The sequence below is a fragment of the Myxozyma melibiosi genome (assembly GCF_037950935.1).
Source record: "Myxozyma melibiosi strain Phaff 52-87 chromosome Unknown BZA70scaffold_2, whole genome shotgun sequence".
NCBI classification, from domain to species: domain Eukaryota; kingdom Fungi; phylum Ascomycota; class Lipomycetes; order Lipomycetales; family Lipomycetaceae; genus Myxozyma; species Myxozyma melibiosi.
In genome coordinates, this window is record NW_027042916.1 from 1066160 (window position 1) to 1089804 (window position 23645).

The following is a 23645-nucleotide window of genomic DNA, read 5'->3' on the forward strand; positions in this document are numbered from 1 at the left end:
ACGACGACGACGGCGGCGGCGGTGGCGGCTCTGTAGACGGTTGTGGGGAGTCTGATTTTGCGACTGATTCTTTCGTAGCTGGTTTGCGTTTAGGCAAGGTGTGTGAAGCTATCGGATGTTGTGGGCGGTCGGATTCGTCGTCCTGTAATCGGTATTAGTTGAATAAATAGAAGAACCATTGCCAATTCAATAAACTGACCGAAGGTGGGGGGCCAACGCGCGCTCTCCTGTTACTAACCGGTGCGCTCTCAGACGACGACGAGTCCTCATACCCTGCTCGTCGCCTCTTACGACGTCGTCCAGACCGATTTCGAATACTCTGCGACGCATCCTCGCTGGACTCCGAGTCCGCGAGCGTTCTTTTTCGTCGTCGTATGATCGATCTGATCTGTCCTTCTGAATCGTCATCGCTGGACGAGGATTTAGTGGTTTTTTGTTTGTCTTTGAGAATGTTGTTTGGTTCATTTGGTGGGTCGTCAGAGGAAGAGCAGGAGTTGACGCGTTTCCGAGGAGGTCGGGTTTCCGGCTTGCTGTCTGGTGACTCGTCACCGGAGCTGACTACCCTCCTACCTCTCCTCCTCCGTCTCGGTTTAGTTTGCAAGCCCGACGCAGCGTCGCTATCGCTGCTCTGGTTGCCTGCTACGACTGGCTGCCGTATACTGCTTTGTCTCAAAGACCGCGATGCCGTCGTCTTTGCTTTCCACAGCTGCTCGGGATGCTCCCCGATATCCATAAAATCGCCCTTTTTAATCCGCAAGAGACCATCGCCCGTGAGTCCCCAATACCTTCCAAACTCGCTCGTCATGCGGCGAAACATCTCGGGCGCGGATCCGTCGCGCTGGTGTCTTTGGGACGTCCATTTCTGTAGCCACGCGTTCCTATCGAAAGCAGAGACAGAGCCGACTGCTTTGCGTGGAACATATTCGATTGCTTGACCGAGTCTTTCTTGTAGCTGAAGCTTTAGGGAGCGGATGTGGAAATCCTTCTCGGCTATGATTTCTTGAAGATCAAGTGTCTGCTGGCGAAATACATCAGCTATGCCCAAAAGTCCTAAAGGGAACTCCCTGATAATGTCAGGAGAGTTTACGGGTGTCAAGCGAAACACCCATTCCAGCGGCTGCGGCGACTCTGATAAAAGGATAGAGGCGGTGAGCGTCAAGTTCGCTCCGGATCTCACAGCAGAGAGCTTTGTGGTCGCAGGTAGATCGCGTTCGCCAAAGGCTTCTGATAATCGACAGATCAGAGTCCTTCGATTGGCAGGCTCAGACACGTCTACCACGCATTCGTCTTCCTTATACAGCAAAAAGTATTAGACATTATTCAGGAGTATAGTGTTACAGTAGTAAAACTTGCTTCTGCGCGTCGGATGATTTCAGCTTGGGAGGGCGAATCGATCCAGATGGACGAGAGATCAGTGACGGTTAGGGAGTAGGTCGCGTCAGTTGCGGTGAATCTGTGAAGCACTGCGTGTGTTTCTGAGCTGTTTGAAGAAGACAGACGCAGTCGTAGCCATGGATCATAGGTCATTGCTGGTATTCATGTTCAATTGAGCGAGTTGTCGTTGATCAGATATCAGAAGTGGAGGAGCAGACATCTAAACCCTATCAGCTTAATCAGTGCCTTCCCACTCCCAGCCGCGACTTCCCTCACCCCGCTCACCAGTGATTCCATCCGCAGTCCGACAATTGCAGCTCGATATACCCACAAATCACCATAGATATAGACAAGATACACTATCAAAGATGGCATCGTCAACAGAAACCGACCAGACGCCGTCAATTGTGCTCCGCAATCAGTCCGGTCACTCAACTGATCTCACTATCGGACTCCATCCTTTAGCAATCCTCAATATCTCGGATTACTACACTCGCGCCCATCTGTCAGGCAAAGAACGTGAGTCGAAAATATTTCACAAGTCTTTTATAGTAAACAGCTAATCAGAAGTTGGATGCAGTGCTAGGTGGACTGATAGGAAAGCAAACAGGCCGCGACGTGTCAATAGAGCAATCATTCGAGTTCAGCGTCACCGATGGCAACATCAACGAGGAACTAGTCGTCACCAAACTGGAGCAGTTCAAGACATGTTTCGAGACCTTGGATTTCGTGGGCTGGTTCTATATCCCGCTGCAGCCCCCGTACGAGCCGTCGGAAGCAATCCTCTCGGTGCACCAATACCTCGCAAAGTTCCACAACGATACGCCTCCTCTTCTTTTAATTCTGGACCCGAGAATCGATTCAATGACGACAAGTCAGAAACTACCAATTACAATCTATGAGACTTTGTTTACTGAGGAAGGCAAGCCGGTTTTTGCTGAAGTGCAGCACAGAATCGAGAGCTTCGAGGCCGAGCACGTCGGCGTTCTTTACGTTGCCAAACAGGATCAAGTAGTGCAGCCTTCGCACGACGCTATCGTATCTGGCGGTAGTCAACTAGCCGAGTCCTCTACCAGCGCGCAAAAGGACGTGTCTGAAGATCTGCTACATAACAATGACGCCGAGGAGATTGTGTCGCAGATCAACAGTCAAGCGAATGCTGTAAAGATGCTCGCTGCTCGGGTGGACATCATCCGTCGGTATCTCGAGTACATCATGACGATTCCCGAGAGCGCGTTCACAGCTGCGGACTTTGAGATTCTGCGCGAGATAAATGCGTTGGTTGGGCAGCTGAGCACGGAAAATATCACAGCTATTGCACAGGGACAGCAGTTTGATGGATTACTGGCGGCATTGCTGGGGCTGGTCACGAAAGGCGTGAAGCATGGCGTTGATTTGAATGCAAAGAGGAACACGCTAGATGTTCAGCTACGTGGGCGGATGGATAAGATACCGTCATTGCTGAGACCGTAGGTAGATTTCCTATTATTACATATCATACATATTATACACATCGTACACACTCTACGTCAGGCCGTGGCTTCCTCGTTGATCCGGGCAGTCACATCCTCAACGCGTAATGTCGGCTCGAGCCCTTTAACCAGCCGGTCTCGTTCAGAAATAGCGATAGCTTTAGATTCTCGCAAGAGAACAAGTATATGTCCCATATCTTCGGTGTCGACATCGAATATCGTCCACCACCGTTCACCATCGAGCAAGTCCACCTCGGTCTCGCGCGATGCCAACCACAGCGCAGTCACAGCCATCGCGTTTGGTTGCTGGAAAATGCATATCCTGCTTTTCATCATATCATTAAGATAATTCCATGCCCGTTGTCCAAGCAGCGCTCGATCCGACGCTTCACTGATATTCATAGCCTGCAAATACTCGAGGCATAGAGTATAAGGCACGACGACGTGCATGTCAAAGCCGAGCGTAGTCAGCACCTGTAGTTGCGCTTTATACAGTGCATTTAGAAACTGGGGTCCAAATGACGCTGGTTTCCGCCGGATGATGGACTTGAAGCCGGTTGCGAGTGGATCATCGCAAGCAGCCTCCACGGCAGCCACTATATCTCGCGGATTAACCGGAACCTCGCACAGCATGGTCGCGATATACAGACACCCTTTAACCGTATCATCTATTGAATGCTCCAAAAATCCAGCAAGCAGGTGAAACCGGTGGAAGAGAACCAAAGCGGTCGCAATCACCTGTGTCTCAAGCTTGAGAATCGCGCCCGATACTTGCGCCAGACTGCCGCCGGTGTAGTGCAGACGCGCGACCAGATCTGCGCTCAGGCCGCGGGTGTGAGAAACCAGGACCTGGTCTGCTGTTGCCAGTGCATTCGTGATTGGTGCCAGCGGATCTGGGCTTTTTTCGCTGGTCATTTGGAGATCTGAGCCTGGTTGTCTGGTTCTCGAAGGAGAGGAATCGAGAGCCAAAATTCAATGTTTTTGCCTTTTTGCATCTTCCCAACTTCTTCCCCGCCATCGCCTTCTACTTCCACATTTCCAAACAAACAAACAGCATGATAGCGACAAACTTCCCTCTTCCATCAAACCAAAACAGAGAGTTCGAAGACTGCCTGGCCTGCCGCGTCCTCTCAGCCGTCGGTCTGACCGGCGCCGGTGGCTATCTTCTCTTCAACCCCCGATTCCGCGACCAGACCAGCGATTTCTACCGCGATGTTAAACCACAGCATCTGCGATTTGTGCACAGCAGTACACGGTTAGCTGGCGTTGTCATGATTGGCCTGGGGATATTGAGGGCTGGTGACGGTATTTTTTGGAGGAAGACGGAGTCTGCGCAGAGCAAGTCGGTTGTGGAAGGAACTGACAGTTAGCTGTCAGCCAGCTCTTCATTTTTATACTTATTAACCTCTTCTATTGTACATATTTGTTCTATTGTATATACTCGTCAAACATATCTATTTACAAGTTGCGTCGTCTCTACAGCTAACCCTGCACTCGAATCACCGAGCCGTCGTCGATCTCATAATAATCGAGCTCCCGAAGACTGTCATCCAGAGCAATTTCCCTACCATCTGAGAACACAGACACAAGATTGATCTTTGCAACCGGTATCCTGTACCATTTCGCGACCAACAGCTTCAGGCGCTGGACAGTGAGTCCGCGAGGAACTCTTCTGGTTTCCTCACCAGAACTCGTGACAAATGTGATTTTGAGCACCGTGCTCTTCTTCTTGACTTCTTCAGGCGCTATCGGCGCACCGTAAGTTTCACACAGCTCAGCCCATCTTTGTCCCTTCAAGTCGAAGTCTTTGATCTGCCCCTTGCCAACTTTAGACATAAAGTAAAGCTCGCTGCTCATACGCTCCTTTTCCGACACTTTGATACTGTTCACCATCGTTAAACCGCCCCACCAGCCTAGTATATAAGCCTGCACATCGTCTTCATCCAGACTCTGAATTATGGGGTTCCATTGTAACCGCAAATCACGCACCCCAGGGAATTGCGCACGTAGGCCGTCCAATGCGGTCCAGGAGGTAATCTGATTGTGTCGTAGATCAAGGCTGCGTACGGATTTCATTACGTCGGCACCAGCGCCTAAAATCCGATTATGAGAAAGATTGAGCACAGAGAGCGACATGTCGGCGTCATCTGGAAAAACAAGTACCGGAACTGTGGAGAAATCGCTGTACGACAAATCGAGTATTTGGAGCGACGGCCATGGCTGATTGAAGGTGATTTCTGAGCCTGATAGTTTATTTTCAGCCAAGCTGCACTCCTGGACCGCCGGAAATATCTCTGGCATGCGCGATATGACAGAAGGCGGGATTAGTGTGAACGACAAAGAAACCACAGATAATGACGAGAACGCGCCGGTGAGGTCTGGCGGTAACTCCCAGGAGACAAATCTGTTGCCGTTGAGCTTGATTATTCTCAGACGCGGTAGTTGCACGACTATTCTTGCGACATCTGCTAGGGAGTCGAAGAGGTTGTGGGATAGATCGAGTTCCTGGATCGAGGGGAATAGCTGCTCTAGGTTGTCTGAAGGGTATGCGACACATTGGCCGTCAAGGGAGACCATTGAGAGCTGATCCAGCTTTCTATAAGCACAACAGTTAGCTCCAAAGTTCTTTTGTAATCAACATATAATTGCAAGACCAGACATACGACTGTCGTATCCGAATCTTATCAAATCCAACTCTCTCTGCCACTTTCTTCCCAAACACGATATCCGTCTTTTCGATCTCGTCCAGCTCAGCCGGCGCATACCGACTCCTCACCGCTTCCTCAAACCCAACTTTCCTATCCAGCTTGCGCGTGGATTTAATAAAAGACGCGCTATCAGGCACGACGGTCTGAAAGTACTCGACCCCGTCGTACGTGCCTGAGTGCTTCCCACGCGTTGCGTCGTCCCATTCTATGCCGTACGCGTCGACGTTGGGCCATATCGGTAGTGGGCCGATGTATCTCAACGTCCCCAGATTTGACTGTAAAGATATCCGCGTAGGGACCTGCATGCGGTGTCCGACAATTGCTACTTTACACAAAGAGGAGGATGACCTTTAAACGTAAATAGACGTGTTGAGGTCACGTGAAGAACGCGGCTTATTGTAGATACCAAACTATATTGAATGTGAGGCAATGCCCACAGATGACATATAAACTGAAGACACGAGAGAGAAAGAGAAGATGACAATTCATGACCAAACAAAAGAGAAACAGGAAACCGCAAAGAAGAACACAGATGGCGAAAAAAAAAGATAAAACAAATATCAGTGACAAAATAGATCCCTGTCCAATTCAAGATAATGAGAATAGAAAAACAGCAAAAAGTAATGATGAGTGTGAATCAGAGGCAATCGAAAAACTGTCGTAAACAAAACCATTTTAGTAAGATAAAAAATGAAAATCCCATGAACAAAAAGGCAAATAGACAAAAAGACAAAAAAACAAAAAAATAAAGAAATCGTGATCTGAATGACTGTCGAGAGAGATGGTTTGACCGTCTGATGTTACATGAATAAATGCAGGATGCCATTCAGAGAGTACTCTTTGCCCATTTTTCTGTATCTACATTCATCGCCTTTGCTTTCACCACAAACGGATCGGACTGGAGATGCAGTTAGTATAGGAGACCACAAACAAAACACGATTTTCAGGGGGAGTAGCTTACAAGCAGATCTTGCGGTGTAGGGCGCACCTCGACGTCCTTTATCAGACAGCGGTCTATGCAATTTCGCAACTCGGGACTGAATTGATCTCCAGGTGGTAGCGTAGGGGCAGGCTCGTTGACAATCTGCTGCAACAGGTCGAGAATACCGAGCGGTGCCTGATCCGGTCGTTCGAACGGGAAGTGGCCGATTGCCAGCTGCAGGAGCATTAGGCCTAGAGACCATACATCACTTTGAACAGAGTAAGCTGCGCCTTGGATCCGCTCGGGTGACATGTACGTTGATGTGCCGACGAAGGTGTCTGCTATCGAGTTGATCAGCTCACCCGAGACTCCGAAATCACACAGCTTGATTTGTCCATGGGAGTTGACAAGAACGTTGGAAGGTTTGACATCGCGGTGGATGATCCGGTTGAGGTTATAGAGATATGTGAGACCCTCAACGACTGCCTCCATGATTTTACCAAGAATATCCTCCTGGAAAGGTCCCATCTTCTTCAAGATCCGATCTAGGGAGAGACAGTCCATATACTCCATGCACATCACCACATCACCGCCATTGACAAACGCACCGTAGAATGAGACAATGTACTTGCTGTGACATTCGTGCATGATGTGCAACTCGCGAACAATCTGTTTCCGCACGGCAGGCTTGGCTTCGATGTGAATCATCTTCTTCGCCATCAGTGTCTTTGTCGGCAGGTGGATCACTTTCGAGACCGTGCCGCCGTTTCCGGCACCAATTTCAGACAAAGTCTTGAGATCTTCCATGTGTAGATCAAGACGGAACTCGACCCCGATCTCGAGAGTGGCGAGCTGCTCAACAAAGTTATTATGGTACATGAGTTCTGCATTTCCTCCCGGGACTTGCGCGTCCTCGATCGACGCGAGCTGGACAAACTGCTGGGGACTTCGACGGGTTGATCCAGATGATGATAAAGCTGGAGAGTTCGAAATCGAGGCTGTAGACAGTAAAGAGTGGGTGCTGTCTAGAGGCTGCAAGTCCGACGATGGGACGGCCGCAGCCGGTGGTGTCGCGGTGGGAAGCGAGAGCTGCTTGAAGTTTCTGCGTTTGAGCGACTTTGCCTTCTTAATGACGGGATCAGCAGACGCAGATGCAGCAGGTTCATGTGCGAAAGTCGAGACGGCAGGAGGCGGCATGGAAGAGAGCGATGGAGGAGGCGGAGGCGTATTAGAAGGAACAGTGGCCGGCGCCAAAGAGATCGACGATCTGCGGCACGACGACCTGCCGCCGACGTCAAACGGCGGACTGCGCAAAGCGTCAGAAGAGAGCGGCGAGGACACAACAGCCGGATGAGTAGGCAGAGCGGGCGGAATCTGGGGAGGCTGCGCGACCGACTGCACGATTGAGGATACGCGGCGCGGGCGCGCGAAGGGCGAGGGCCGTTGCTGCGCCGACATCGATCTCGAGGAATGTAGGGACGCGAGCACAGATACAGATCAGTGCGGACCAGAACCCGACAGAAAGCAGCAGCAGGAGCAGCAGCGCAGACGGTCGAGAAATCGCGGGTTCGAGTGGATGTTGTCGCCTGCGCCTGAGCCTGGACGAGAGCGCGTAGGCTTCTGGCGGTTGGGACACAGCCACGAGCCCCGCGGAGATGTCAGCGGCCTCAGAAATACGCGTCTGCGGGTAGTTTTTGGACCGGAACACAAAACCAGGTCGAGTCTCGCGCACTGCTTCCAGGCATCCACACAGCAGCGGCAGCGTGATCGTGGCCGAACTGCGAGCAAATCAGCGCATCATGAGCAATTTCGTAGATCACAGCGCGGAGCTCGACAAGGACGGCGAGAACGACGACGGATTCGGCTCGGGCGACGAGGAGCGCGATCCGAGCTCGGTCTCTCGCAACCGCAACAACGACGACGAGGACGACGACGGCAGCGACAATGATTCCTCTGAGGAAGACGAGGAGGACGATGAGGAGGAGATGGCAAAGGTGAGCATCAACTATTCTGCCGAGTCATTGATTCAATGGCAGCAGATACAATCGACAGTCGCGAATTGAGAATCGGCTCTGACAGCAATACTCTTTCCTCAATCTAGGTCCGCGAAGGCTTCATTGTCGATGACGACAGCGAGGAAGATCTCTCGGATGGCGAGCGGGAGCGACGACGGCGACGACGACGGAAGCGCAGAAGAAAAGCTCGTGAAGGAAGCGGGGAGGCACAAGAAAAGCACCACGACGATGAGGAGCTTGACGAAGACGATCTCGATCTCGTCATGGAAAATACCGGTGGCTATGCTCGTGGAGTAAGTGTTCTTTTTGTTACGGTTTTTTTTATTGTCCTTACTGACAATTAGTCTCTCCAGCCCGCATCGAAACGCCAGAAGCGAGCCGACGAGGGCTTGACCGACATCTTCTCGGACGAGGAAAAAGAGGCCGCCGAAGAACAACCAGCATCAGGGCGTCGCGGTTTGATGGACGAGTTTGCTGGTTTCATTGAAGACGACGAGTTCTCGGATGAGGAAGGTCAACAGGCGGCCGCAGAGACTGGAAAATCCGCTAGACCAAGTGCTCGACCCGGTCGCATATCCATCCCCGGCGTGAACGAAGAGCAGCTCGGCGAGATCTTTGAGATCTTTGGCGACGGCGAAGAGTATGGCTGGGCATTGGAGGCCGAGGAGCTCGAAGGGGTCGAGGACTACGAAGAAAAACCCACGACCGAGCTGAAGGACGTATTCGAACCCAGCGAGCTGGCAGAGCGTATGCTTACAGATGAAGACAATGCTATTCGCGCCAAAGATCAACCCGAAAGATTTCAGATTTCGCGAAAAGCGTTTCCAAACTACGAGCTCTCAGATGCTGAGTTTGTGCTTGAAGAAAACTGGATCGTGCGTGAAGTCATGGATTCAAAGAAGAAATTTCTTGATAGCCGTCCTGATCTGGCACCAGCTCTGAAGAGATCAATCAAAAAAGTCCTTGAGTTTGTCGTTAAAGACGAATTAGAAGTCCCCTTTATCTGGCAGCATCGTCGCGATTATCTCATCCAAGAACGAAAGCGAGATAGTGCCGCCGCAGCTTCTGCAGCTGATGAGTTCGTTTCCGACCAATTCCTCACTCAGGATGATCTGTGGTACATCTTACAGCTTGATGTCAAGTTTCACTCAATCGTCGAAAAGAGACGAAACGTCGAGAGGTTGCTCAAAGATCTTGATCTTGATGATGGCGTGCTGACCGAGTTTTTCTCAAATGCATCGTCTCTCTACGACCATCAAGATATCTTAGACTATATACATTTCAGATATGCTGCGAAGCTCAAGGACCTCAGCGCCACTCAGTCCGCTGCTCGTCCGTCGGCGCGGGAGGATGATGATGATGAGGAGGATCAAGAAGACGTTGCTGCTCCTACTATCACTCCCTCCAAACGTCCAAACTCCCGCTTTCAGCATTTTGAAACCATTCGTTCAGGCAATATCTACAATCTTGTCCGTTCCTTTGGCATAACGGCTGAACAATTCGGTCTCAATTTTGCCGAAGATAAAAAACTGCATTTCCCGGAAGATCCCGAAGAGATGCCGCTTGACTTGGCTGATCTGTATACGCATGATCCGGTTACCAACGAACCTACAAGATACAGCACCGGTGAAGCTGCGTTTGACGCAGCAAAGAACATGTTTGCCGAGGAAATCTTCCACGACTTGCGCACGCGGAACTTTTTGCGTGAGAAAATTGTTCGTGCCCTGGTCCGCATGGACGTCATTGCTTCGGATAAAGGCAAGAAGGTCATTGATGAGACTCATCAGTTTTATCACTTCAAGTACATGCGCAACCTTCAGTTGTCTGACATCTATGCTGATCCGGAGACCTTTTTGGAAATCCTGCAGGCAGAGTCGGAGGGCCTTGTTACGCTGCGGTTCAAGCTGATCCAGCTGGAAACGTTCCTGGCAAAAGTTCTCAGCAACTTTACTTCTGATAACACGTCCGACATTGCCAGTGCATGGAATAAGGAGCGCCAGAATGTGCTGCACATTGCCATGGGAAAGCTTGTCCCGCTCATGTGCCGCGAGCTCAGAGAGGAGCTGCGCGCTAAATCCCAAAGAGCAGTGGCAATGGAATGTAGAGCTGTGCTGCTCGACAGACTGGACCAGGCGCCTTATAAGCCTGCCGGATTCGAGCTTGGTACAACTCCGCGTGTGCTTGCACTATCAAACGGAATGGGAGGAGCGCGTAAAGATGCCATCGTCTGTGTTTATGTCGATGATCAAGGCCGCGTGCTGGAGACTTTGAAACTTGAAGACGCTCGTGATGAGGGCTTCCGGACCGGGCTTGTCGATATCATCAGACGGAGACGACCTGATGTTCTTTGCATGGCTGGATTCACCATTTCTGCAAACCGCCTGCGCAAAGATATCTTGGATGTGATTTCTCAGGAGAATCTGACGGTCGGTGGCGACGACGACGGCGGTTCGGAGCAGCTGATTGAGCTGCTTTGGGCGAATGACGAGGTCGCGCGTCTCTACCAAAACTCTGAGCGCGCGGCCTCTGAATTTTCCGAACTCGCGCCTCTGTTGCGGTACTGCGTAGCACTGGCTCGATACGTTCAGAGCCCGCTGCTGGAGTATGCTGCCATGGGCGCGGACATTGTTTCGATCGAGTTGCACAGACTGCAGGCGCTTCTTCCGGAAGACCTGCTGCGCGAGGTGATTGAGTCTGCGTTTGTGGATATGGTCAACACTGTTGGGGTTGAAATCAACGAGGCCATCAAGGTTCCATACGTTGCGAACCTACTTCAATACGTCGGCGGCTTGGGTCCTCGAAAAGCGTCGGGGATGCTCAAGGCTATCTCATCAGGACAAAACGGCTATCTGAACAACCGGTTCGAGCTAGTGTCGAACGAGATTGCCGGAAAGACAATCTTCATGAACTGTGCCTCGTTCCTTGTGATCCCATGGGAGGAGCAGGAATCGTCCGGGTACAGATCGCTTGAGGAGACTGAGATCCTAGATTCTACGAGAATCCACCCCGAGGACTATGAGCTGGCGCGAAAGATGGCGGCCGATGCGCTCGAGTTGGATGAAGAGGATTTGGTCGATCTCGAGAACCAGGGAGGAGTTGTCGCGCAGCTGATGGATGATGATCCAGAGAAGCTGAACGAACTTATCCTTGAAGAATACGCCGAAGAGCTTCTGAAGAACTTCAAGCAGCACAAGCGCGCGACTCTGGAGATGATCAAAGAGGAGCTGCAGCGTCATTACTACGAGGAACGGCACGAGCTCAAGCGGCTGACTGAAGACCAGGTGTTTACGATGCTCACGGGCGAGACGCGCGAGTCGGTTGCTCCCGGAACGGTTGTGCCGGTGAACATCCGAAAGGTGGGCGACCGGTATCTTGTCGCGCGGATGTCGTGCGGTATTGACGGAAATGTGTCGAGCATGGATATGACGAGTCGGACGGATATGCCGTATCCGGCTGCGTTGTTTTACTACGGCCAGACGGTGCGCGCGCTGATCAAGAGTATCAACTACGGCACATTCCAGGCCGATCTTAGTCTTGTTGAGGAAGCGGTTGAGGACGCGCTGCGAAACCCGCTGAGTGTGAAACTGCTGCGACAGAATCGCGATCCGAGCAAATGGGACGAGTTTGAAGAGGACAAGGACCGGAGCCAGTTTGCGGTTAAGCGAGAAAAGGAGCAGCGCGCGGCGAGAGTGATCAAGCATCGACTGTTCCACCCGTTCAACAGGCGCCAGGCGGAAGAATTCCTTGCGCCTCTGCAGCGAGGAGATTTAGTGATCCGGCCGTCGTCGCTGGGGGTGGACCATATCACAATCACGTGGAAGGTCGCGAAGGACTTGTACCAGCACATTGCGGTGCACGAGCTGGACAAGGAAAGCGACTACTCGCTCGGCCGCGTGCTGGAGATTGATAACGAGAAGTACTCTGATCTGGACGAGTTGATTTTCATGCACGTGCAGGCCAAGGCGCGCAAGGTGGAGGAGATGATGAACTCTGAAAAGTTCCAGCAGGGCACGCGCGAAGACGTAGAGGCGTGGCTGACGACGTACACGCAGGCCAACACGCGGCGGTCAAACTACGCGTTCTGCTTGGACCGGAAACATCCGGGGTACTTTGAGCTGTGTTTCAAGGCGGGCCAGAACTCAAAGGTGGTGACGTGGCCGGTGAAGGTTATTCCGAACGGGTTCCAGTTGAAGAAGGCGGTGTATCCTAGCGTGCAGGAGCTTTGTAATGGGTTCAAAATGATGTATCAGGCGAGTCTGAAGAGAAGGTGATTCTGCTTTTTGACTTGGTGATTTGGAAATAGTTGTTTTGTATCTTAATGTATGTGTATGTACTTAAAACTTATATATATCTATGCCTATTTCAAAGACGGCTCGATGGAGGAGCAGATCGTCGCGTACTCGTCCAACTTGTCTCGCTCCCTCGTCTCTTTACCCGTCCAAAACATCGTCCACTTTTTATTCTCGCCCGGCAACCTCAGCGATCCCTTTGACCGCTCAAAGTACCAACGATTGACAGGATTCACTGTGCGCGAGCGCCAGATGAGTTCGTCGGGAAAGAGCTGCATGACCATTGCCTTGAAGACAATGTCCGCGACGCCAGCCGACCCCTGGTTCTTGCGAAGCACGGCGAGTTTATCGAGATACGCGACTTTCGTTCCGTCGCGCATGTATTCCCACGTGACGATGGCGCCGCCTTCGTAGTCGCCTGCGATGATGAGGCCCGCGATGTTGCCGTTGATGCGGGAGAGGTAGTGGGCAGTGTCGAGGTGTTTGCCGAACGAGTTCTCGATCAGGTCGATGAGTTTGCGCATGTCGACGTCGATCGTGGCGTTTGAGGGGACGGTTTGGATGCCGTTGAAGACTTTGTGCGGGGTTGTCGTGCGGTGGGGAAAGAGCGAGGAAGGTGTTTGCAGATCGGGAAAGCGCATGCCGTGGTCGCTGTAGAACATCATGACGGGCATGCCGTGGCGGAGTAGTGTCGTCGAGTGACTGGTAGCTTTCTTTCCCTCGACCGGCAGCGACGACGAAATCACCGGGCGGTCGGTCAAGAGGTTATAGATCAGTGGATTCCTCGTCGACTGCAACCCCGCGACATCAGGCGTCGTGATGAGACCCGAAGTCGTAGCCGGTGCGGCGGCGAGTAATTTCCTAAACGAGTTGAGGTTCTTGATGTGCGATTCGGATGCGTTTATCGCCGCAAGCTCGGCGAGGATGTCGTCTGCTTCCTGCTCGAGATTGACGAGGATGTGCGCGCCCGAGTTGCGCTCTTTGCTGGGGATTCCGCCGCGCGGGTCGATGTAGATCACTTTCTCGACCGCGATTATGTCGGGCTCGTTTATCGCGCTGATCTTGGTCACGATCTCGTAGACGACGTCGTCGGCCGAGGTGAGCGAGTACCGCGACAGCGCATCGCTGTAGACCAGCGGGGATACGATCGGGACGATGTTGTTTGTCATTGCGAGAAGGAGAAGATGCGGGAGGGTGAGTTTGATGGGGTCGCCTGGTTTGCCGTGCGTGAAGAGCGCGGGAAGTGTTTCTGCTTTAGCTACCGATCGCGGCCGCTTGTTCTTGGTGATGTTTTCCTTTTCGTTCTGAGTACTCCGACTTTGATCTCTCAGCCAGGGATTTACTGGCTTTTCGATAGCTGCCGCGACGCGCTCAGAGATGCGCGCGAGCTCTTTTGTCTGCTTGCGGTTCGCGCACGTAGCTTTCTTCTCCTCGACCGCGTCATCAGCCGGGTCGACGACGATAACCGGGCTCAAGCCCAGCCTCGCGAGTCTCGCGACTGTGGTCCCGATGTTTGCCATCATCTGCTCCTCGATCGAGTCCACCGCGCTGATCTTGACGACCGCGACACGGATCATGTTGCGCAGCTCGATCGGGGCCGAGCCGTATAAGTCGAAGCTTCCAGCCGCGTCGGAGACCGAGGTGAGCAGTTTTTTCGAAAAGTCCTTGCGGAGCTTTGTTTCGAGCGCCGGGGCGGAGAAGTCGGAGGGGGAGTATTTTGTGATGTAGTTGCGGGCATCGCGTTTTGTTGCGTTCGAGCGGAGGACGGAGAGGATGAGTTCTTTGCTCTCGGAGAGGTCGTCGGCGAGGTCGGAGTCTTGTTCTGCGACCAGCCGGGAGACTGCGTTCACGTTGAAGTGGGCTCGCAGGGATGAGGCCTGGAGAGTTAGTATTGAATGTAGAGAAAAGAGAACAGAGAGTAGAGATAGGTAATACATTAGATAGCAAAGAGAGACCTCCTCTCGCAGCGACGAAGGAACGATTGCCAGTACATGGTATCCGCTGGAAGATGCAGATCATTCGCTCCGAGCGAGTTGAGCGAGAAGAAGAGGAAGAAGAGGTTGAGGTGGTTTGCAGAGGGAAGACGGTGGTTGTGGGTGAGGAAGGCGGAGAGGATTTCGGGGAAGTGGTTTGGGTTTGGGGGTTGCTCATCGAGAGGAGGTATTACGATATGCGATATTACGATATTACGATGATTTGGATATTAGACGATAGATAATCGTTATAGTATTGATTAGAAGAGATATATACACGCTACAGATCAAGGTCGAGGTCATCGTCGTCGTCGTAGTTATACCGCCGAGTCTGGTACTAAAGTGAAGTAAGAGCCATTAGCGTCCGATATCAACACATCAGCACAGCACAACAAAAAAACAAGGACACTCACGACAATCTTTGTCTCGTTCGCTTTACTCTCTTGCTGAGAAATCTGGTCGAGCAGACTAATCAGCTCGTCTTCGTCCACGCGGTTCTGGATCTGTCCCGTTCGCGCCATCCGGATCAGGAGGTCCTCGACACTGCGCAGAGTCAGAACACAGAACAGATGGCAAGTAGTTAGAGAAGAGGATCATAGTAGGAATACACACCCCTGGGCTTTCTGCTGACGAACAATGCGCACGCGCGACAGGCGCTCTCTTGCTGCCGGGGTGAGAATCTGGGCAATCTGTTCAGGTCACGATCAGCACCTTGTCTATGCCAACAAAACAACAGCACAGCAACTCACCATCGCAGCTCTGGCATCATCCTCATTTGCCCTGTAAACAACAACAACAGCACCGTCAGTAATACATCTTATGCCATCGTATAATACACCAACTCACTGTCGAGCAGCATCAGCGCCTCCCGCAGCAGCACCGCCCGCAGGAGCACCTCCCTGCCGCGGTCCTCTCTGCTTCTGCAGCTCCTGCAGTCTCGCCTGTCGAATCGCCTGCAACTCGCTGTCGTCCATTGTTGTATTTGTTGTAGATATAAGAGGAGTATCTGCGTTTAACAATGACCAGGACGAAGAAGACCGGCTCTGCCCTAACCGCAACCTCACCGCCCGGCTCCTTCTTCTTCACCAAAACTTATTCGCCTTTCGCTCTGATATCTTCCTCCTCTCGCCACCTTTCCTCTTCTTCTAGTGTACATTACACACCTGCAACTGCTTCCGGCTGTTGCAACACCTCTACTCTTCAAAATTCTCTCCCACGCCCCGCCGGACCACCGCGTCGCGGCCCACGGGCCCGGCTCGTCCTCGTCCTCGTCGACAGTCTACAAAACGCTCCTCGCCCGCCTCTCGCCCACTCCCTCGCAGACAGACTCAGACGAGCCCGACTCCCCTCCCCGCCACTCCTCAACAACAACAACAACGACAACCACAACAACCGCCGTGCCCTCCCGCTCGCACTCCTCCAGCTCGCGCTCCTGGAAGCGGTCCTCCCGCTCGTCGCCAAAAGAGCACAACAACAACAACAGCAGCAGCAGCAGCAGCAGCAAACGCAGCACAGAACCCGCCGCGGACGACGAAGAAACGTACGCTCCCGCGATTGCGTCTGCATCCGCGGTCTCGCTCGCGGCCGACCCGCGCGAGGAGGTCGATATTCTCTCGCGCGAGGTGGCTGCGCTCTCGACGAAGCTCATCTTGGCCGTCGAGCGCCAGGCCGATCTCGAAGACTCGCTTGTGGCGACAAAGCACGAGCTTGAAGTCGCGCGGAGCCGCGTGGCGGAGCTCGAGGAGGCGGAGCGGGCGTACTCTGAGCGGTTGGAGAAGGGACTGCTTGTGGACCGCAAGGACGTCGAGCATGAGACGTCGACGCTGATGAAGAAGTTGATGGAGGAGTCGCGCGCGAGATTACAGGCCGAGTCGGATCGGCGGTCGATCGAGCAAGAGCTGGAGGACTTGACAGGTACACTTTTCGACGAAGCAAACAAGATGGTTGCGTCGGCGATGCGCAGGCAGGACGCGCTCGAGCACAGAAACAAGCAGCTCGAGAGCGTGATCCACGAGAAAGATAACTTGCTCGAGTCATTACAAGAGCAGCTTGCGGCGCTCAAACAAGTCCTTCAGGACGTGACCGATGCCGAGTCGCAGTCGCAGACGCCGTCGGCTCCTTCTTCGCCAAAGAGCGGAGAGACCGAGAGCAGCGAAGAAAACCGGTAGTGGAAGCAGTTTTTGATCTTTTAGTTACGAAGAGTCATGTGTGGGTGTGTTCGGGTCTTTTTCATATTGGCACTTATCTTGTCTGGCGTTTACAAAATTCGTTTGTTTTGTTGTTGTAGTGTATTGTTTAGCATTTGGGAACTGCGCAGGCTCTTAATAATATTCATACTAGTGTAATGTCGAGGAGTTTGCTGTTTAGTTGATTGTTTATGGTTGCTTTTGTCATAACTTACGATAATCATCATGTTTAATACAGAGTATTTGAGATAATTAGATATAATCACAGATGACTGATCTTGAGCTTGCGAAGCTGACGAAGATCAGGCGGTTTCTCGATCCCGAGCTCGTCTCTGAGCTCTTGCACATCGCGATCCAGAACTTCTTCCCAATAAACGTTGATCAGCGGCTTCGCGGTCGCGCCGTTCTTGATTGCCCAGGGAAAGTAGATTGTGCGCAGTCGCTCTCGCTGCTTTGGTTTGAGACGCAGCGGGGCGAGAACGGCGCCGATCCCGGTCATCGGGATGAGGGTATTTGCAAACTCAAACATCTTGAGCGCGATCTCGCCTTCGATGATGATGGGCAGGCCGGTGATGGCGTGGTAGAAATCATGGCACTCGCGATATCGCTGCATGACGTACGCGCACTCCGCGTCGTCGATGTAGCGCACGGGAGCGCGCGTGTCGGGGGAAACGCCCTCGAGATCGAGCCATTCGGAGTAGACCTTGCCGACTGTGTTGGCGGGGTACTTGCGCAGGGCGGCGATGTCGAGGGTCTTTGAGGTGATGCGAGGGCGCTCGCGGAGGATGCGGCGGCCGGTGGGATCGGAGAGCATGACGTCGCGGAGACGGTACATGAGGGGCGGGAGGGCTGTTGCCTCGCCGAGGGTCGCAATTAGGTCTAGAGTGTGTTAATAGGATGATCTTGAGAGAGAAGGAGGAGAGTAGAATACCTCCGCGACGGGGGTTGAAGAACGAGTAGATGCCCGAGCCGGCAGCTAGGAACAGTTTCTGGAGGCAGTTTGTCGGCACATGGCCGGGGTATTTCGAGGGTTCAGTTTTGTATGTGTAAGAGCGTATGTGCCGTATAGCTCGTGTGTTATTGAGCAGTGGACGCATTGTGGTGAGGATGTGGAGATGAGTTGGTGAAGAAGAGGTGAAGAAGAGAAGATCACGGGATTCAAGGTTTAAAGATCGCTATCAGCAACTCCTCCTCCTCCTCTTCTCTTCCTCTTCTATCCTCACATCTTCACATCTTCACAGCAGCAGCAGCAGCAGCGGCAGAGAAGGTACAATGACAACAACAGTCTACCCTGCCCTCGACGCCTCCTCGGCCCTCAACGAGGAGCACAAAGTATCCATCCTCGAACTCGCATGGCTCCTCCGCGACCTCTCCACCACAATGAAGTCCCTCTACGACGGCCTCGACGAGTGCATCGCCCTCATGCAGTCCGATCAGCCCGGATCTACTCTTGTGCTGTCTTCAAACCGCTCAGAGGCTCTTAAAGGCTTTGTTGTCCGTCAGGGAAAGAACATCACCAAGGCCGTATGTCCTCTTATCACTGCAACTATCAACTGCGATACTAACAGCTCCAGGAAATCCATCTCAAACTCTCCAGTCTCAACAAAGGCACAGTCCTCCATCTCATCCTCGCAGAAGGCAAAGTAATCCCTCTCGCGCAACTCAACGACTGCACAAACTTCCTCTCAGTCTGCCTGCAAGTCGTCAAGGAAATGGATTTTGTCGAGCCCGCCGTCGTGCTCTCCCAGCTCCGCAAACTGCTCTCAAACATCCGCAACGCCCACATCTCCATCCGCTCGGTCTCCCCCGCCTTTCAATTCCCCTACAGCACCATCGATCCGGCTGTCTTTGTCTCGGAAATGCCGCCAAACGTCGGGCTGGATCTCATACTATCTGAATCCGGCGTCATCGCAGACATCCGCACCCTCCAGATTTTAGACTCTCCTCCGCCTTCCTCACAGCTCGCAAGCAGTGGTGCATCAATCGCTTCCACCGCCAGATTCTCAACCACCGCATCCTCCGTCTACCGCGGCGGCAGCACGAGCTCGCGCTCCGTCGCCGGCCAGCGCGCGTCCTCGTCCTCGTCCCGACCAACACCGCCAAACGTCGCGACAATCTTCTCAACCACAGGCGGCCCAGGCCAATCCCCTGCGCAACCCGCACAGGCTCAGACACAACCATCATCTACGACAGCGAACCCATCCACCCCAAGCGAACTGACACGGACGACGACGAACGCAAGCGTGGCGAGCAGTATCGCGACCGTGTCGAGCACGATGTCGACGGCGTCTACAAAGAGCTGGTTTAGCGGCATCATGGGCAGGAAGCGAATGCCGGATCCGGCGAATCTGTTTATGTACCGCGGGCAGTACGTCAAGCCGCTGGAGAGAATTACCGTGCAGAGTCTGGATCCGGGGTTGATGACTCTGATCTCAAAGTTGAATGGTGAGTACTTTTGTTGTTTGTTTAGTGAAGACAGCTGCTAATCGTTATTATAGTTTTGGAGCTTAATGTTGGACAAGCGCTGCGGAAGTTAGAGATTGCGATGAATTGGAAGTAGGTGGATTTCAAGATATATTCATTACACTCAGTCTGCTTCTGCTTAATACCGCCTGGTCGCCTGCTGCAGCCGTACCTCTTGCAGTTGAGCCTGGATGTGTTGATTAGCATAAATACATACAGAGTAGAGAAGAGTAGATAAATACCTTTGCGACGAGATTCTTCTCCCGCCGCTCGAGACGCGAGATAGCAGTATCTGCCATCTTCAAGAGATCGATGATTTGCGGTTCGACCTCGCCCTGGAGGGACTGCTTGACTGTGTTTACCTCTGATTCGGGGACGACTTCAAAGACCTGCGCGTAGTGTCAGTTGATGTGAACGAGTAGAAGTAAACAGAAGCACACTCACTCTGTCTGTTTTCAAGACTGTTTTCATGCGAGGAAGATCATTGACGCCTGAATCCAGCGACGCGATAGACGACGAGAGCTGCGATGACCTTCACATTAGCCCAGCACAACACCTCTTTAACAGTCACAATACACACCAAATCATTGCTCATCCGCAAAGAAGACACGCAGCCCTGCAGACTGTAAAGATAGCTCGAGTTCATCACTACTGCTGTTGCTGTTGTTTGTTTACATCGCGTGTCGCGAGCAGCGATCAAGCTCTTCTGGAGCAGTCCACGTGACTTTGAACCCCAGCCCTGTTTCTCGCATCTTCAATTTTGATTCCTATCCGGAATCGTCGTGAAGAAGAACAACTGCTCTGTTGATTGCGACTCGAGAACAGTAATAGACACTAAAGAAGAAGATGCCGCCTCCACCTCAGCATTATCCGGCCGGCGCGGTTGGGCCGTCGAACTGGGACAAGTTCAAGATGGGTCTTTTGACCGGTGTATGTCTGCTGTGATGTGGAAGAGAGAGGAGGAGGAGGAGAAGGGAGCTGACTGGGTGTTGTGGATATAGACCTCTGTTGGAATCGTCGTCGGGTTCTTGTTTGGTGTGTCTTTGCATTTCTTGTCACAATACGAGGAGGAGAAGAAGGGCTGACATTCATCTTCACAGGAGGATTCACGCTGGTCAGGTACGGACCGGGACCGAATGGGTTCATGCGCTCGCTGGGCCAGTACATGCTTGGTTCGGCTGCTACCTTTGGGTGAGTATCGTTGTGTTCTAGCGTCTAGCGTTTGCCCGAGACAGATAGTCAGTGACGGATACTAACAGCTCTTCTGTAGGCTGTTTATGTCAGTTGGATCAGGTATGCCACCCCTCAGTCACCTCACTCGATCTCTACGGAACTAACATGAATAAACACAGTCATTCGGTCTGACGACGGGATCGAGTACCGATACACGTCCCGCCCGATGCTGCTACAGCAGTACATGATGCAGCAGAAGATGAAGGAGGAGCAGCAGAAGCAGAAGTAGTGCTGTGCTCTTCTGTGCTCTGCCCTTCTCTCCACTTTTGATTCAAATGTAATCAGCTCTCTCAGATGCTGGATATCTGGTTATAACATCTCTATTCTGTCTGAGAGAGCATTTGTTGTATATAAGAAACCAAGAAATACAAAAACTACAAAAATAAAAATAAAAATAAAACCAAACTTAAGCCGCGCCGCGCTGGAACAGCATCGTCACTTCACCTTCCGCTCTCCACCACCTTCACCGCTTCTTTCTTCATAACCACCACCTCCTCCTCCTTCTCCTTCTCAATCTACACAGTATCTCAATATCACACATGCAGGAGCCATCGCCTCCTTCTCCGCTCTCCACCCCCGCGGCCGACGACGACGACGACGCCACTACAATCGTCCCCGACTCCCCTCTCGAGTCCATGGAGCTGATCAGTGTCGCCGACATCGCTCCTCCGGCGACGGACGCGGATCAGGCTGCTGCTGCGTCTGCAGAGAGCGCTGCGTTGCCGATTGGACATCTTTCCGCGCAGAAGCAGACCAGCTCCGCGGCGGTCGTCAACGAAGGTACGCGTTCGTTGCTCATTGTTTACTCTCTTGGTAGTGATTCTCATATCTACTCTTCTTCAGCACCTCCACCAATCCCAGAAGCCCAGGAACGACGCGCTACAAACAAGCGAAGTACGTCCACCTCTCATCAGTTCTCATCAACACTCACTAACCTCCCAGAACCCCACACGTCCCACCACCGCACCGCCGTCCTCGGCTCACTCAAACACGACTTCCAAATCACCCCCCAATCCCCCGGCAGCAGCGCGACAACCCGGTCTACCTCTGCCTGGCCCCCCTGAACGACACATTTATCTACAAAACAATCAAAGTCCCCTTCTTCCCCGACACCCTCCTGCTCGGCCGCCAAACCAACCCGCGCACCACCCCCACCCGCGACAACGGCTTCTTCGACTCCCGCGTGCTCAGCCGCCAGCACGCGCAGATCTGGGCCGATCCGACGTCGGGCCAGGTCTGGATCCGCGATATAAAGTCCGCGAACGGGACCTTCATCAACGGCCACCGGCTCTCGGGCGAGAACGAGGAATCAGAGCCATACGAGCTCAAAACTGACGACACGCTCGACCTCGGCATCGACATCTCGAGCGAGGAGTCAAAGACTGTGCTGCACAACCGGGTTTCTGCAAAGGTGCTTAAAGCAGGGTTTGCATCTTCGCCGCCGCACTTCAACGCGAGCCTGGGCGATTTCGTCGGCTCTGCAGACTCGCCGTCTTCTCTTGAGCTTTTATCGCAGTTTGGTAACAACAATAACCGCAATTCCATGAGCGCGTTCATGGACGCCTCCGACCCGCACAACTCCAACGGCCTCTTCTCCCGCAGCGCGTACAGCAGCATCTCAAACACAGGCCTCCTGCCCAACGGCGCCGGCACGATGGCCGCCTCACTCAAAACGATCGGCGGCAGCGCGAGCAGTGGAGGAAGCAGCGGGGGTAAACCGCGGCAACGCATAATCTCGCGCATGATGGCGACGAACTCGGCGACCGCGCTCAAAGGGCCGATTTCGCTGGAGATGGTGATTAAGAAGATTAATAGCGAGGTGCAGTTTGCAAAGGCGCAGAATATGGACTTGCAGCGCGCGATGCAGCTGTTTGAGTCGATGGCGCAGGCGCAGGCCGGGTCGGCGCAGCGGGCGGCGAAGGTTGCGGCGGGGGTCGAGACTGCAGAGAACAGCAACAACAAGGCTGCAGAGGTGTCTACGAGCAAGGAATCGTCGAGCTCCGACAAAGCCGCAAAGCTGCTGGAAGCGAATGTAGCAGCCGACTCAATCAACCACACAGCCGAGACGCAGCAGAAACTACTCTCGCTAACCGTTGCGCTAAAGAGTTTAGAGCAGGAAGCGCAGGAAGCCAACGAGCGGATGCGGTCGTTGGAAAGCCTGCTTGAGCGGGAGTCGTTTGCGCGGGAGCAGGCCGAGTCGAAACTCGTGCTTGCGCAGCGGGAGCTCGAGCTCGAGCGCGAGCAGGCGATCAGTGATTTGTGCGCGGAGGACGACGAGAATGAGCTGGGTCCGCTTGTGGCTGCGGATGAGGCGGATGCGGAGGAGGGTGGTGGAGGAGGGGCGGATACGATGGCGTTGATTGATAAGGAGCAGAAGCGACGGATGCGGTCGGGAAGCACGCAGAGCGCGTCGTCAGTGACGAGTAACGGCAGCAGCAGCAGCAGCAGCAGCAGCAGCAGCAGCAGCGGCAGCGACGGCAAGGCAATGACGATAGGCCAGGCGTTGGCGCAGCTGGAGCAGACGCGGAGAGACCAGCAGCACTGGGAGATCCGCGCGCTGAAAGCCGAGCACGCGGCGGATGAGAATGCGCGCGCGCTGGAGAATCTGGTGCAGCAGATGCAGGGGGAGAAAGGGATTCAGTTTGTGCCGTCGAGTCCTGGGTCGAGTCCGACGCGGAGCGGGGGGAGGTTTGGGCGGATGAGCACGAGCACGACGTCGTCGTCGTCGCCGCAGCAGCAGCAAGGGATGCCGCGGATATCGACGCTGACGCCGGAGCAGTTCAAGAAAGCGCGGAAGATGTCGAGCGAGGCTGCGGGCGGTGATTCCGACGAGAAGATCCCGCGGCTGGCGTACACGCCTTTGAAAGGCAAGTCGCTGAGTCAACTGCAGCACAGGGGAGAGAATAAGGGGAATGTGACGGTGCGGGTGGTGGTGCCGCTTGTGTCGTCTGTTGTGGTTGTGGTTGTGGGGATGGGGATGATGAGTGTGTTGAATGGGTTGGCGTGAGCG

The 23645-nt window shown here is 53.3% G+C and overlaps 14 protein-coding genes across 14 annotated transcripts; 6 read left to right on the forward strand and 8 right to left on the reverse strand.

The window, feature by feature from the left end:
- Nucleotides 1-27: 27 nt before the first annotated feature.
- BZA70DRAFT_118044 (XRCC4-like factor-domain-containing protein) lies at nucleotides 28-1901 on the reverse strand. The gene is made up of 2 exons (XM_064909483.1): nucleotides 1350-1901; nucleotides 28-1287 (listed from the first exon to the last, which is right to left on the reverse strand). The coding sequence occupies exons 1-2, from the start codon at nucleotides 1525-1527 to the stop codon at nucleotides 155-157; spliced, it is 1311 nt and encodes a 436-aa protein (XP_064769947.1). The 5' UTR covers nucleotides 1528-1901; the 3' UTR covers nucleotides 28-154.
- On the forward strand, nucleotides 1557-2883 carry BZA70DRAFT_309711 (uncharacterized protein). The gene is made up of 2 exons (XM_064914891.1): nucleotides 1557-1893; nucleotides 1955-2883. The coding sequence occupies exons 1-2, from the start codon at nucleotides 1743-1745 to the stop codon at nucleotides 2845-2847; spliced, it is 1044 nt and encodes a 347-aa protein (XP_064769948.1). The 5' UTR covers nucleotides 1557-1742; the 3' UTR covers nucleotides 2848-2883.
- On the reverse strand, nucleotides 2884-3856 carry BZA70DRAFT_275330 (cyclin-like protein). The gene has a single exon (XM_064912138.1). The coding sequence runs from the start codon at nucleotides 3759-3761 to the stop codon at nucleotides 2904-2906; it is 858 nt and encodes a 285-aa protein (XP_064769949.1). The 5' UTR covers nucleotides 3762-3856; the 3' UTR covers nucleotides 2884-2903.
- Nucleotides 3857-4312: 456 nt separating this feature from the next.
- Nucleotides 4313-5873, reverse strand: BZA70DRAFT_275332 (uncharacterized protein). The gene is made up of 2 exons (XM_064912139.1): nucleotides 5510-5873; nucleotides 4313-5442 (listed from the first exon to the last, which is right to left on the reverse strand). Exons 1-2 carry the CDS (start codon nucleotides 5857-5859, stop codon nucleotides 4329-4331), a joined length of 1464 nt encoding a protein of 487 aa, XP_064769950.1. The 5' UTR covers nucleotides 5860-5873; the 3' UTR covers nucleotides 4313-4328.
- Nucleotides 5874-6380: 507 nt separating this feature from the next.
- Nucleotides 6381-7355, reverse strand: BZA70DRAFT_236325 (kinase-like domain-containing protein; the record flags this gene model as incomplete). The annotated part of the gene is made up of 2 exons (XM_064910376.1): nucleotides 6381-6452; nucleotides 6516-7355. The coding sequence occupies 2 exons, from the start codon at nucleotides 7353-7355 to the stop codon at nucleotides 6381-6383; spliced, it is 912 nt and encodes a 303-aa protein (XP_064769951.1).
- A 750-nt stretch (nucleotides 7356-8105) lies between these two features.
- Nucleotides 8106-12845, forward strand: BZA70DRAFT_255607 (transcription elongation factor spt6). Its single transcript, XM_064910784.1, has 4 exons — nucleotides 8106-8470; nucleotides 8578-8784; nucleotides 8845-9823; nucleotides 9869-12845. The coding sequence occupies exons 1-4, from the start codon at nucleotides 8276-8278 to the stop codon at nucleotides 12760-12762; spliced, it is 4275 nt and encodes a 1424-aa protein (XP_064769952.1). The 5' UTR covers nucleotides 8106-8275; the 3' UTR covers nucleotides 12763-12845.
- Nucleotides 12846-14955, reverse strand: BZA70DRAFT_294288 (mitochondrial amino-acid acetyltransferase; the record flags this gene model as incomplete). The annotated part of the gene is made up of 2 exons (XM_064914437.1): nucleotides 14716-14955; nucleotides 12846-14657 (listed from the first exon to the last, which is right to left on the reverse strand). Exons 1-2 carry the CDS (start codon nucleotides 14929-14931, stop codon nucleotides 12849-12851), a joined length of 2025 nt encoding a protein of 674 aa, XP_064769953.1. The 5' UTR covers nucleotides 14932-14955.
- Nucleotides 14956-15033: 78 nt separating this feature from the next.
- On the reverse strand, nucleotides 15034-15727 carry BZA70DRAFT_236421 (uncharacterized protein; the record flags this gene model as incomplete). The annotated part of the gene is made up of 5 exons (XM_064910378.1): nucleotides 15034-15084; nucleotides 15161-15296; nucleotides 15366-15442; nucleotides 15503-15533; nucleotides 15600-15727. 5 exons carry the CDS (start codon nucleotides 15725-15727, stop codon nucleotides 15034-15036), a joined length of 423 nt encoding a protein of 140 aa, XP_064769954.1.
- Nucleotides 15728-15771: 44 nt separating this feature from the next.
- On the forward strand, nucleotides 15772-16921 carry BZA70DRAFT_288366 (uncharacterized protein; the record flags this gene model as incomplete). Its single annotated transcript, XM_064914028.1, has 2 exons — nucleotides 15772-15903; nucleotides 16076-16921. The coding sequence occupies 2 exons, from the start codon at nucleotides 15772-15774 to the stop codon at nucleotides 16919-16921; spliced, it is 978 nt and encodes a 325-aa protein (XP_064769955.1).
- Nucleotides 16922-17180: 259 nt separating this feature from the next.
- BZA70DRAFT_309716 (ubiquinone biosynthesis protein coq4, mitochondrial) lies at nucleotides 17181-18063 on the reverse strand. The gene is made up of 2 exons (XM_064914892.1): nucleotides 17871-18063; nucleotides 17181-17818 (listed from the first exon to the last, which is right to left on the reverse strand). The coding sequence occupies exons 1-2, from the start codon at nucleotides 18034-18036 to the stop codon at nucleotides 17202-17204; spliced, it is 783 nt and encodes a 260-aa protein (XP_064769956.1). The 5' UTR covers nucleotides 18037-18063; the 3' UTR covers nucleotides 17181-17201.
- Nucleotides 18064-19459, forward strand: BZA70DRAFT_275343 (RAVE subunit 2/Rogdi). The gene is made up of 2 exons (XM_064912140.1): nucleotides 18064-18463; nucleotides 18514-19459. Exons 1-2 carry the CDS (start codon nucleotides 18212-18214, stop codon nucleotides 19423-19425), a joined length of 1164 nt encoding a protein of 387 aa, XP_064769957.1. The 5' UTR covers nucleotides 18064-18211; the 3' UTR covers nucleotides 19426-19459.
- A 37-nt stretch (nucleotides 19460-19496) lies between these two features.
- On the reverse strand, nucleotides 19497-20166 carry BZA70DRAFT_275345 (DASH complex subunit Spc19). The gene is made up of 4 exons (XM_064912141.1): nucleotides 19983-20166; nucleotides 19847-19924; nucleotides 19645-19791; nucleotides 19497-19589 (listed from the first exon to the last, which is right to left on the reverse strand). Exons 1-4 carry the CDS (start codon nucleotides 20046-20048, stop codon nucleotides 19542-19544), a joined length of 339 nt encoding a protein of 112 aa, XP_064769958.1. The 5' UTR covers nucleotides 20049-20166; the 3' UTR covers nucleotides 19497-19541.
- On the forward strand, nucleotides 20167-21030 carry BZA70DRAFT_275351 (reactive mitochondrial oxygen species modulator 1-domain-containing protein). Its single transcript, XM_064912142.1, has 5 exons — nucleotides 20167-20332; nucleotides 20404-20437; nucleotides 20503-20593; nucleotides 20673-20695; nucleotides 20755-21030. The coding sequence occupies exons 1-5, from the start codon at nucleotides 20249-20251 to the stop codon at nucleotides 20862-20864; spliced, it is 342 nt and encodes a 113-aa protein (XP_064769959.1). The 5' UTR covers nucleotides 20167-20248; the 3' UTR covers nucleotides 20865-21030.
- Nucleotides 21031-21174: 144 nt separating this feature from the next.
- On the forward strand, nucleotides 21175-23642 carry BZA70DRAFT_266321 (uncharacterized protein; the record flags this gene model as incomplete). Its single annotated transcript, XM_064911018.1, has 3 exons — nucleotides 21175-21415; nucleotides 21479-21529; nucleotides 21730-23642. 3 exons carry the CDS (start codon nucleotides 21175-21177, stop codon nucleotides 23640-23642), a joined length of 2205 nt encoding a protein of 734 aa, XP_064769960.1.
- Between the last annotated feature and the right edge of the window lie 3 nt (nucleotides 23643-23645).

Bases quoted from the DNA above. Each gene is read 5' to 3' on its own strand.
- BZA70DRAFT_118044 (XM_064909483.1), bottom strand. From the start codon at position 1,527: ATGACCTATGATCCATGGCTACGACTGCGTCTGTCTTCTTCAAACAGC. The intron at 1,288-1,349 runs GTTTTACTACTG...TGTATAAGGAAG, and splicing joins CATCCGACGCGCAGAAGCAA to ACGAATGCGTGGTAGACGTG.
- BZA70DRAFT_309711 (XM_064914891.1), top strand. From the start codon at position 1,743: ATGGCATCGTCAACAGAAACCGACCAGACGCCGTCAATTGTGCTCCGC. The intron at 1,894-1,954 runs GTGAGTCGAAAA...AGTTGGATGCAG, and splicing joins CCATCTGTCAGGCAAAGAAC to TGCTAGGTGGACTGATAGGA.
- BZA70DRAFT_275330 (XM_064912138.1), bottom strand. From the start codon at position 3,761: ATGACCAGCGAAAAAAGCCCAGATCCGCTGGCACCAATCACGAATGCA.
- BZA70DRAFT_275332 (XM_064912139.1), bottom strand. From the start codon at position 5,859: ATGCAGGTCCCTACGCGGATATCTTTACAGTCAAATCTGGGGACGTTG. The intron at 5,443-5,509 runs GTATGTCTGGTC...TTGTGCTTATAG, and splicing joins AAGATTCGGATACGACAGTC to AAAGCTGGATCAGCTCTCAA.
- BZA70DRAFT_255607 (XM_064910784.1), top strand. From the start codon at position 8,276: ATGAGCAATTTCGTAGATCACAGCGCGGAGCTCGACAAGGACGGCGAG. The intron at 8,471-8,577 runs GTGAGCATCAAC...TCCTCAATCTAG, and splicing joins ATGAGGAGGAGATGGCAAAG to GTCCGCGAAGGCTTCATTGT. The intron at 8,785-8,844 runs GTAAGTGTTCTT...TAGTCTCTCCAG, and splicing joins CCGGTGGCTATGCTCGTGGA to CCCGCATCGAAACGCCAGAA.
- BZA70DRAFT_309716 (XM_064914892.1), bottom strand. From the start codon at position 18,036: ATGCGTCCACTGCTCAATAACACACGAGCTATACGGCACATACGCTCT. The intron at 17,819-17,870 runs GTATTCTACTCT...AACACACTCTAG, and splicing joins CTTCAACCCCCGTCGCGGAG to ACCTAATTGCGACCCTCGGC.
- BZA70DRAFT_275343 (XM_064912140.1), top strand. From the start codon at position 18,212: ATGACAACAACAGTCTACCCTGCCCTCGACGCCTCCTCGGCCCTCAAC. The intron at 18,464-18,513 runs GTATGTCCTCTT...TAACAGCTCCAG, and splicing joins GAAAGAACATCACCAAGGCC to GAAATCCATCTCAAACTCTC.
- BZA70DRAFT_275345 (XM_064912141.1), bottom strand. From the start codon at position 20,048: ATGAACTCGAGCTATCTTTACAGTCTGCAGGGCTGCGTGTCTTCTTTG. The intron at 19,925-19,982 runs GTGTGTATTGTG...AGGTCATCGCAG, and splicing joins TGCGGATGAGCAATGATTTG to CTCTCGTCGTCTATCGCGTC. The intron at 19,590-19,644 runs GTATTTATCTAC...CAACACATCCAG, and splicing joins AGAAGAATCTCGTCGCAAAG to GCTCAACTGCAAGAGGTACG.
- BZA70DRAFT_275351 (XM_064912142.1), top strand. From the start codon at position 20,249: ATGCCGCCTCCACCTCAGCATTATCCGGCCGGCGCGGTTGGGCCGTCG. The intron at 20,333-20,403 runs GTATGTCTGCTG...TTGTGGATATAG, and splicing joins AGATGGGTCTTTTGACCGGT to ACCTCTGTTGGAATCGTCGT. The intron at 20,594-20,672 runs GTGAGTATCGTT...GCTCTTCTGTAG, and splicing joins GGTTCGGCTGCTACCTTTGG to GCTGTTTATGTCAGTTGGAT.